Source organism: Oncorhynchus tshawytscha, unplaced genomic scaffold (assembly GCF_018296145.1).
Source record: "Oncorhynchus tshawytscha isolate Ot180627B unplaced genomic scaffold, Otsh_v2.0 Un_contig_4859_pilon_pilon, whole genome shotgun sequence".
NCBI lineage: Eukaryota > Metazoa > Chordata > Actinopteri > Salmoniformes > Salmonidae > Oncorhynchus > Oncorhynchus tshawytscha.
Genome location: NW_024609389.1, coordinates 124,328 through 135,508, shown reverse-complemented (window position 1 = coordinate 135,508; position 11,181 = coordinate 124,328). Strand labels below are relative to the sequence as shown.

Below are 11,181 nucleotides of genomic sequence, written 5' to 3'. Positions count from 1 at the left end.
GAGGGCGCGAGGACGGTGCAGGTAACGCTGCTATCAGCTCTTAGTCCGTACAGGACTGTACTAAAATAAATCAGTTGGTTGCTGATTAGTATGCTGTTGCGTCGAACATTTATTTTACAATATGCAATGTTTGAATTTTCAACTTTAATCACTTAACAAGTAAATGCATTATTGCCAGCAGCCAGCGTTCTAAAGACGGCATTATTACGACACCGTGTATTCCTAACGCGTGGTGAAATATTAGGCTTAACATGAGAAAATGAGCACCAAATAGGCCTACCAATAAACATTGATCCATTACCTAAAGCAAAGCTCTGGCACAACAGAGGGGATCCAGTAAAACTGAGTTATGCCAGTGAACTATTCAACATTATGTGTAGATCTGTCAGTCGACACATTAGGGATTTGACACGGACTACAGCCAAAAGCTTTACACATTTAAACATTTGTAAAATATATATATATATATATATATTATAATAATACACAATAAAAAAAATAACATTTACTTCAAATAAATATTTTGGTCTTTTAACTGTATTTGTGTCAGATGTGTGTGTGGGCCTTGACGTTTGATCTTGGCCTTCTATTACAGAATGTTGGACACAAACACCATTCTAGAACACTGTAACTAGATGAGACAATAATAGGAAGGAGAAGAAAGGGGACAGTCATTGGCTGTTGTGTTACTGCATGTTTTATTGAGACCCTGGAGCTGTGTTGAATTTTTATTGAGACCCTGGAGGTGTGTTGAATTTTTATTGAGACCCTGGAGGTGTGTTGATTGAATACATTACAGAAGAGTGGTGTGCCAGGATGTACCAGTGTGTTGTGGCTCAGGAGCATGGCTTAGAAGGTCAAACACTCCCATGTGTGCTTTCTCTCACTCTTTCTGTCTCTCTTTCTGTCTCTCTTTCTGTCTCTCTTTCTGTCTCTCTTTGTGTCTCTCTTTCTGTCTCTCTTTCTGTCTCTCTTTGTGTCTCTCTTTCTGTCTCTCTTTCTGTCTCTCTTTGTGTCTCTCTTTGTGTCTCTCTTTCTGTCTCTCTTTGTGTCTCTCTTTGTGTCTCTCTTTCTGTCTCTCTTTGTGTCTCTCTTTGTGTCTCTCTTTCTGTCTCTCTTTCTGTCTCTCATTGTGTCTCTCTTTCTGTCTCTCTTTGTGTCTCTCATTGTGTCTCTCTTTCTGTCTCTCTTTCTGTCTCTCTTTGTGTCTCTCTTTCTGTCTCTCTCTCTGTCTCTCTTTGTGTCTCTCTTTGTGTCTCTCTTTCTGTCTCTCTTTGTGTCTCTCTTTGTGTCTCTCTTTGTGTCTCTCTTTGTGTCTCTCTTTGTGTCTCTCTTTGTGTCTCTCTTTGTGTCTCTCTTTCTGTCTCTCTTTGTGTCTCTCTTTGTGTCTCTCTTTCTGTCTCTCTTTGCTGTCTCTCTTTGTGTCTCTCTTTGTGTCTCTCTTTCTGTCTCTCTCTCTGTCTCTCTTTGTGTCTCTCTTTGTGTCTCTCTTTCTGTCTCTCTTTGTGTCTCTCTTTGTGTCTCTCTTTCTGTCTCTCTTTCTGTCTCTCTCTCTGTCTCTCTTTGTGTCTCTCTCTCTGTCTCTCTTTGTGTCTCTCTTTGTGTCTCTCTTTGTGTCTCTCTTTGTGTCTCTCTTTCTGTCTCTCTTTCTCTCTTTGTGTCTCTCTTTGTGTCTCTCTTTCTGTCTCTCTTTCTGTCTCTCTTTCTGTCTCTCTTTGTGTCTCTCTCTTCTCTTTGTGTCTCTCTTTCTGTCTCTCTTTGTCTCTTTCTCTCTTTTCTGTCTCTCTTTGTCTCTCTTTGTGTCTCTCTTTGTGTCTCTCTTTGTGTCTCTCTTTCTGTCTCTCTTTGTGTCTCTCTTTGTGTCTCTCTTTGTGTCTCTCTTTGTGTCTCTCTTTGTGTCTCTCTTTCTGTCTCTCTTTGTGTCTCTCTTTGTGTCTCTCTTTGTGTCTCTCTTTCTGTCTCTCTTTGTGTCTCTCTTTGTGTCTCTCTTTCTGTCTCTCTTTGTCTCTCTTTGTCTCTCTTTCTGTCTCTCTTTCTGTCTCTCTTTCTGTCTCTCTTTGTGTCTCTCTTTGTGTCTCTCTTTCTGTCTCTCTTTGTGTCTCTCTTTGTGTCTCTCTTTCTGTCTCTCTTTCTGTCTCTCTTTGTGTCTCTCTTTGTGTCTCTCTTTCTGTCTCTCTTCTGTCTCTCTTTGTGTCTCTCTTTGTGTCTCTCTTTCTGTCTCTCTCTCTGTCTCTCTTTGTGTCTCTCTTTGTGTCTCTCTTTCTGTCTCTCTTTCTGTCTCTCTCTCTGTCTCTCTTTCTGTCTCTCTCTCTGTCTCTCTTTGTGTCTCTCTTTGTGTCTCTCTTTCTGTCTCTCTCTCTGTCTCTCTTTGTGTCTCTCTTTGTGTCTCTCTTTCTGTCTCTCTTTCTGTCTCTCTTTGTGTCTCTCTTTCTGTCTCTCTCTCTGTCTCTCTTTGTGTCTCTCTTTGTGTCTCTCTTTCTGTCTCTCTTTCTGTCTCTCTTTCTGTCTCTCTTTGTGTCCCTTTCTATCATTGTCTGCCTGTCCCTCAATCTCTGTTTTTGTTTCTCTCTCCATCCATCTCTCCCACATCCCTCTCTCCCTCTCCCTCCCCTCTCCCCCTCTCCCTCTCTCACTTTCCCTCTCCCCTCCCTCTTCCCCTCTCCCCTCTCCCTCTCCCTCTCTCCTCTCAACCCTCCCCTCTCCCCTCCCCTCTCCCTCTCCCCTCCTCCCTCTCCCTCTCCCTCTCCCCTCTCCCCTATCTCCCTCAAAGACCTTTCCTGTCCTGTTCACAGTACATCACATTGACCTTGTTTCATACAGATGTAGGATCTAAATTTGAGCCAGTTTGCTTACAGCAGGAAATTAATCCTGCAGCAACAGGAAATGTGGATTACAATTAATGGACATTTTGGATGGAAAAATCAAGTTTGAAATTTCAATGTGGAAATTGCAAACTTCAGAAGCCTTTTTAACCTAAAATGCACTACACATTTAAAGTTTCTTGCATAGCAGGAAAGTTCTCCTGCAACAGGGTGATCAAATTACGATCCTACATCAGTATGACTCAGTATGTCCCAAATGACCCTGGTCAAAAGTAGTGCACTATTTAGTGAATAGGGTGCCATAGGGTCCTGGTCTAAAGTAGTGCACTATATAGGGAATAGGGTGCCATAGGGTCCTGGTCTAAAGTAGTGCACTATATAGGGAATAGGGTGCCATAGGGTCCTGGTCTAAAGTAGTGCACTATATAGGGAATAGTGTGCCATAGGGTCCTGGTCTAAATTAGTGCACTATATAGGGAATAGGGTGCCATAGGGTCCTGGTCTAAAGTAGTGCACTATATAGGGAATAGTGTGCCATAGGGTCCTGGTCTAAAATAGTGCACTATATAGGGAATAGGGTGCCATAGGGTCCTGGTCTAAAGTAGTGCACTATATAGGGAATAGGGTGCCATAGGGTCCTGGTCTAAAGTAGTGCACTATATAGGGAATAGTGTGCCATAGGGTCCTGGTCTAAAGTAGTGCACTATATAGGGAATAGGGTGCCATAGGGTCCTGGTCTAAAGTAGTGCACTATATAGGGAATAGTGTGCCATAGGGTCCTGGTCTAAAGTAGTGCACTATATAGGGAATAGTGTGCCATAGGGTCCTGGTCTAAAGTAGTGCACTATATAGGGAATTCACAACAACAACAAAATATAAATAAAAAGAACAGAAGAGGAAAAACACTAACAGCCTGCTGCTTAGCTTTCCACCAATCAGGGACCAAACACATGATGACAGGTTAACAGTCCAGGGAGAGAACCTAGAGGTGGTAGGGAGGCAGAGAGAGGAGGGAGGTTACGCAACTAACACACCATCTATGTCGCTCTCTGTCTCTGTCTCTCCATTTCTCTGCCTCTCTCGCTCTCTCCAGTTCACCCTCTCTCTCTCAATTTTTTTCTCTCTCTCTCTCTCTCTCTCTCTCTCTCACTCTTCCTCTCTCTTTTTCTCACTCTTTCTCTCTCTCTCTCTTTCACTCTTAAACACAGATACACAGACACTCTCTCTCTGGGCTTAGCTTTTAGTCAGAGGCAAGCATATACACACATTCTGCATGTTAGGTTATGGATGGGAGAGATTTGATTCAGGAAACCGGCATGCAGAGCCATTCCAACCAACCTTCACGGGCTACAATAAGCAACCTGGGTTCAAATACTATTTGAGAAAATGAATTGAATTGATCTGATCCAAATTGGTCATTTTAATTTATAGGATTCAGATAATATTCAGTAAATATAGTACCCAACATCTGATTTGGACCAAACGTCTTCCTATCAATGAGTAAGACAATCCAAAAGCCACCCACGGACCTCTCATACCCCATGCCAATTCACCTCAACAACCAGTATACAGCATCAGTTTCTCTATGTTGGACGAGTAGTATGAAGCTGCGGCTTGGAGTATTGCATCTCCATACTATGTCATGTATTCCCTGTGAATCTGGTGATGTGTTTTTCCTTTGCAACTTTGGGTTTAAAGCGATACATTTTGGCTCACTACGAAAATAAATTGTGTGGTCAAACTGACAATTCAAGCCAGTCATTCATGAAGATTCAGTTTGTCCCTCTCTGCCAACCATGCATGAGGCAGGTCACACTAACCCTAATCAGGGATAGGATGTGATTAACAAATTAGTGATTTCTTACTCGCATGAGAGAGGGATAAGAGGAGAGGGAGAGAGAAAGGGAGAGAAGAGTAGAGAGGACGTGTTTAAGAGGAGTGGAGTAGAGATGGGTCAAGGGAGGGAGGGAGGGAGGGAGGGAGGGAGGGAGGGAGGGAGGGAGGGAGGGAGGGAGGGAGGGAGGGAGGGAGGGAGGGAGGGGAGAAGAAAATAAGTGAGAGAGAGATGGAGAGGAGGGAGGAAAATAAGTGGGAGAGAGATGGAGAGGAGGGAGAGGTGTGGAGAGAGAGAGAGAGGGAGCTCTGGCTGTGAGACTTTGTTACTGTATAATAGATGCTTAGAAATACCCAGGATGGACATCATCATCGTCACCGTGACATGACATCACACAAGATCCCCAGGGCCTGGAGAGATAATCCCTGATAATCTGAGAAATACAGAGGCTGTGTCCCAAAGGACACTATATAGAGAATAGGGTGCCACTGGATCCTGGACAAAAGTAGTGCACTACAGCCCTATAGGCCCTGGTCAAGAGTAGTGCACTAAAGCCCTATAGGCCTTGGTCAAGAGTAGTGCACTACAGCCCTATAGGCCCTGGTCAAGAGTAGTGCACTAAAGCCCTATAGGCCCTGGTCAAGAGTAGTGCACTAAAGCCCTATAGGCCCTGGTCAAGAGTAGTGCACTAAAGCCCTATAGGCCCTGGTCAAGAGTAGTGCACTACAGCCCTATAGGCCCTGGTCAAGAGTAGTGCACTAAAGCCCTATAGGCCCTGGTCAAGAGTAGTGCACTAAAGCCCTATAGGCCCTGGTCAAGAGTAGTGCACTAAAGCCCTATAGGCCCTGGTCAAGAGTAGTGCACTACATAGGGAAGAGGGTGACATTGCAGATGCAGACGGTGTCACACTTCCCCCACAAATAAAGCCCACAGGTCCAGAACAAATATGATGTTAATGACGGTTGAGAGACATGGCAGTAGAAATAGAAATCTAGATCAGCTCAGGGAAGATCTTTTCTACTCTTCTAACATTCTATCCCCTTCGACAGACTTAGACCAATCAGGAGTTGATATTGACCTAATGATATTGACTTACACCAATCAGGAGTTGATATTGACCAAATGATATTGACCTACACCAATCAGGAGTTGATATTGACCAAATGATATTGACCTACACCAATCAGGAGTTCATATTGACCTAATGATATTGACCTACACCAATCAGGAGTTGATATTGACCAAATGATATTGACCTAATGATATTGACCTACTGATATTGACCAAATGATATTGACCTACACCAATCAGGAGTTGATATTGACCAAATGATATTGACCTAATGATATTGACCTACACCAATCAGGAGTTGATATTGACCAAATGATATTGACCTAATGATATTGACCTACACCAATCAGGAGTTCATATTGACCTAATGATATTGACCTACACCAATCAGGAGTTCATATTGACCAAATGATATTGACCTACACCAATCAGGAGTTGATATTGACCAAATGATATTGACCTAATGATATTGACCTAATGATATTGACCTACACTAATCAGGAGTTCATATTGACCTAATGATATTGACCTAATGCAACGGCAGCCTAGAACAGTGTTTTTCAATGTGGTTGTTTACCATTACTACCATTACTATCATTACTATCATTACCATTACTATTACTATCCTTTTCTCCTTGAGGACCACTTCCATAAAAACAGGTCAGATCAACAATATATTACAGAGCTTTTGTGGGTTTAGGAACGAGAGCTGGAGAAACCTTAGCCTAGAGCATCGGTGGAAAATGGCCCTGTTTCAATCAACCCTCAATGCTTTTTCATCAAATTGGCCAATGAATGTTTTGGATAAACCTGTCACAGCTATTTCCTGGATACATGTGATCCATTAACAGCTGAGACAATACAGGTTGTGGATTCATTTGAAATGAAACGACTACAGACATCAACGGTACGGTCAGTTTGGCACAGTTTGAAAGTTCATCAGAAAGTTTGTGAGGGAATCATTTGAGTCCGTTGTCCCTCGTCCGCTATGTCTCTTTTACAATCCTCCGTGGGACAGTCGCACTCCGCCTCTGGTTGTGTTATCGTCCCTCTACGGTTCGTTAACGTTGCCGGTGGCGTCCTAGAGAGACCTGCCCCGCTGTCCCCACTCCCTCTAACCGGGTCCACCTCACAGTCACACAGCGGCTCCTCTACAGCTCCTCCACGGTCCGTTAACGGTGTCGGTAGCACCCTCCCTCTAACCGGGTCGCGGATTACACCAGATGTGACACTACCTCTACCGGCCCCACAGCCGGTATCGTAAGCCACGCCCATCTCCGTTGTGAAGAGCGAGTTCTTCTTCTCCTTCCCGGTGGCGTCGTTGCTCGCCAAGACAACACTCTCCACGCGCGTGGCGCTCGTCGTCCAGCCTCCAAAGCACCCGTTGTCCCCACGGCAACCCAGCAAGCGGAGGAACGCCTCGCGGAACTCAGTGTTGAAGGCGTAGATAACGGGGTTTAAGGAAGAGTTGCTCCAACCGAACCACACGAAGACGTCGAAGGTGGTTTCACTGACACAGTACAGGTGGGAGGATTGGGAGGAGGGGTCTGACACAGTTCTAGAAGCTGTACCTGGACCTGTGTGTGGGGGAACATGAGAGTTAGACAGGGATCGTGTTTCTAAGGGGTCCTGCTCTCAGATCAGTGATATTTCATAAAGAGTTGTGTAGTGTTCTGGCGCTTTAACCAAGAGTTCAAATATTGTCTGGACAGGAAACTGTCATGTCAACTTCTGTTACCTGAAGTGTTAAAAGGTTAAGGTTCAGGACGGTTGTTGTGCTCGGACCAAAGGGGCTCCGAAAACACGTCATCGATAAAAACTATTGAAGGGAATTACGTTGCCGACCTGAACGTTCCTTCAAGGTCGCAACTAATAATACCTTGACGTATTTGAGTTGAAAGGTCATAGTAGTCCTACCTGGGCAGAAGGGCATGGCACAGTTGAGGATGAAGAAGGGGGACCAGCAGAAGACGAAGACCCCCATGATGACAGACAGAGTCTTCAGAACCTTGGTTTCCTTCCTAATGGAGTACCTCAGGGCCCGGTGTTGGGGAGGAAGATCAGGGTGATGATGATGATGTTTTGGGGATTTGGTAGTTTGGTGAAAGATGGAACAACGGTGTTTAGAACGAAGAGGAGGATGACGATGGTGGAAAGCGTGCACGTGCCCATCTGCATCCACATCCACGTGCGGGTCCGAGCGGCAGTTCTGTGCGTGTTCTGCTGCTCGCTCCAGGGAGGATATCCTGCGTATCTGGACCTGGGCGATCCGGTAGATCCGTGTGTAGGTGACCACCATGATCGCCACGGGGATGTAGAAACTGATCAGCGAGGAGGAGATGGCGTAGGTCCGACTCAGACTTGAGTCACAGTTCCAGCCGTTCACCTCCTCCGAGGCCCTGCGGAGTTGATACACTCCACTGACGTTAAACCAGGTAACGTCCCGGTTAAATTCGTCACCGCTCCCGGTGTTTCCGGTAATCGCAGCCCGGTGCCAGTGGAGTTGAACGGGCACAAATGATATCACCACGGAGACCGTCCAGGTCACGCCGACCATGACAAAGGCCACGCGGCGGTTCATTCTCCTCTCGTAACGGAACGGGCTGGATATCGCCCAGTAGCGGTCCACACTGATCATGCACAGATTCAAGATGGACGCCGTGGAACACATGATGTCGCTCGCCACCCAGGTGTCACAGAACGCACCGAAGGGCCAGAACCCCGCCACCTCTGCCGCCGCCTTGGAGAGAGAGAGAGTAAGAGAGAGAGAGAGAGAGAGAGAGAGTAAGAGAGAGAGAGAGAAAAGGAGAGAGACAGAGAAAGAAAGATAGAGAGAAAGAACGATTATTTTTAGTGTCAATCCACAATAATACAACTGACACAACAAATTACAGACACTGAAATCCGTATCCTAGGCAGTCGTATCTGTTATCAATCCATTTTCAATCAATGAAATATAATCCATCGATTATAAGACGGTTACCTTCCACGGCATCACGAGCAGCGCCACGAGGAGGTCCGACAGCGCCAGGGACACGATGAAGATGTTGGTGACTTTGGCGCGCAGGTGCCGGTAACGCAGAACCGCCGCGCACACCGTGAAGTTACCCAGTAACGTCCAGAGGATGATCAGTGAGAGGACGCAGCCGACGAGCGCGCGAGTGGCGGGTAAATCCGTGTGTGTGTCGGGCAGATGAGGCTCGCTCTGGTTCTCTGCCAGGCGGTGGCTCGCGTTATGCATGGCCCCTTCCACCGTCAGACGGTCAGCGGTGGGAAGAGTGTGTCAATCAAACACACTGAGAAAATAGCTCACGAGACTCCATATCGTATCCCGCTGTTCCCATTCATGTGAGGCGAAAAAATAGTCCTCCGTTGGTGTATTTTTATTTGAATTAATCCAATATTTATTTCTCCACTCTTTCCATTATATCTCTCCCTCTCCCTGTCTATCCCTCTCGGTTCCAATCTCTCACTCCGTTTCCGCTGTAAACCTGTAAATGTACACCGGTATCTGTGTCACTCAAACCGCGATGTGGGGCTGGGCTGTTTCTTCCTTGAGCTGAATGAGAAACTATCTGTGATGCTCTCTCTCTCTCTCTCTCTCTCTCTCTCTCTCTCTCTCTCTCTCTCTCTCTCTCTCTCTCTCGCTCTCTCTCTCTCGCTCTCTCTCTCTCTGTCTCTCTCTCTCTCTCTCTCTCTCTCTCTCTCTCTCTCTCTCTCTCTCTCTCTCTCTCTCTCTCTCTCTCTGTCTCTCTCTCTCTCTCTCTCTCTCTCTCTCTCTCTCTCTATCGCTCTCTCTCTCTCTGTCTCTCTCTCTATCGCTCTCTCTCTCTCTGTCTCTCTCTCTCTCTATCGCTCTCTCTCTCTCTGTCTCTCTCTCTCTCTCGCTCTCTCCGCGCGCTCTTCGGTGTTTTGCTTTTAGAAACCACGTGCACCAACAGCTGGAGATAATCGCTTTTACAGAACCAACAGAACGCATGAGGACAGAGAGAGAGAGACAGACAGACAGACAGACAGACAGACAGACAGACAGACAGACAGACAGACAGACAGACAGACAGACAGACAGACAGACAGACAGACAGACAGACAGACAGACAGACAGACAGACAGACAGGCAAATAGTGTGCTATGCGTCTCTTCTTAAATGTTTTAATTTGCATATTAATTATCCATAACAACGTATTAGTAGCATATAAACCTAATTTACATTTCATGTTTGTACATTTATAAATGTTGTGGCCAAACCATCCAATAAATCCATTTGTTCATAATTTAGAGATTGACACCAGGCTGCACTATCTATTTCTAAATTCAAAGATTAGGATTATTGTAATTTCCCATAGGCCTTTAAACCACAGACCAGAGTGCATGATTTTATTGTGCAGAAATAAATCATAAGCCGAGTCGGACGTGGTTGTTCTAGCTCTACTGTCTACTGCGTAGAGAAGTAGATCTGTCCATGGTGCTGAATCCACCTAGTCGAACGTGGTTGTTCTAGCTCTACTGTCTACTGCGTAGAGAAGTGGCTCTGTCCATGGTGCTGAATCCACCTAGTCGGACGTGGTTGTTCTAGCTCTACTGTCTGCTGCGTAGAGAAGTGGCTCTGTCCATGGTGCTGAATCCACTGTTACTGAAACCTCCACCACTCGGAACAACAATATAAACACTACATGTTACGCCTTGGTCCCATGTTAAATGAGCTGAAATTAAAAATGAAAACATCACAGACATTTCCCATATGCAGAAAAAAAGAAGAAGCTTATTTCTCTTACATGTTATGCATAAATTTCAATACATCCCTGTTGGTGAACATTTCTCCTTTGCCAAGATAATCCACCCACCTGATAGATGGCCAAGATAATCCACCCACCTGATAGATGGCCAAGATAATCCACCCACCTGATAGATGGCCAAGATAATCCACCCACCTGATAGATGGCCAAGATAATCCACCCACCTGATAGATGGCCAAGATAATCCACCCACCTGATAGATGGCCAAGATAATCCACCCACCTGATAGATGGCCAAGATAATCCACCCACCTGATAGATGGCCAAGATAATCCACCCACCTGATAGATGGCCAAGATAATCCACCCACCTGATAGATGGCCAAGATAATCCACCCACCTGATAGATGGCCAAGATAATCCACCCACCTGATAGATGGCCAAGATAATCCACCCACCTGATAGATGGCCAAGATAATCCACCCACCTGATAGATGGCCAAGATAATCCACCCACCTGATAGATGGCCAAGATAATCCACCCACCTGATAGATGGCCAAGATAATCCACCCACCTGATAGATGGCCAAGATAATCCACCCACCTGATAGATGGCCAAGATAATCCACCCACCTGATAGATGGCCAAGATAATCCACCCACCTGATAGATGGCCAAGATAATCCACCCACCTGATAGATGGCCAAGATAATCCACCCACC

General features: G+C 45.6%; 1 protein-coding gene across 1 annotated transcript; it reads right to left on the bottom strand.

The window, feature by feature from the left end:
- Positions 1-5,942: 5,942 nt before the first annotated feature.
- LOC112241841 (D(1) dopamine receptor-like) lies at positions 5,943-9,283 on the bottom strand. Its single transcript, XM_024409867.2, has 3 exons — positions 8,711-9,283; positions 7,645-8,467; positions 5,943-7,304 (listed from the first exon to the last, which is right to left on the bottom strand). Exons 1-3 carry the CDS (start codon positions 8,966-8,968, stop codon positions 6,667-6,669), a joined length of 1,719 nt encoding a protein of 572 aa, XP_024265635.2. The 5' UTR covers positions 8,969-9,283; the 3' UTR covers positions 5,943-6,666.
- Between the last annotated feature and the right edge of the window lie 1,898 nt (positions 9,284-11,181).

What these genes read in the sequence shown, in the direction of transcription:
- LOC112241841 (XM_024409867.2), bottom strand. Translation starts at nt 8,968, where the DNA reads ATGCATAACGCGAGCCACCGCCTGGCAGAGAACCAGAGCGAGCCTCAT. An exon ending in TGCTCGTGATGCCGTGGAAG is followed by an intron (nt 8,468 to 8,710) that starts GTAACCGTCTTA and finishes TCTCTCTCCAAG; the next exon opens with GCGGCGGCAGAGGTGGCGGG. An exon ending in TGCCATGCCCTTCTGCCCAG is followed by an intron (nt 7,305 to 7,644) that starts GTAGGACTACTA and finishes CCCCACACACAG; the next exon opens with GTCCAGGTACAGCTTCTAGA.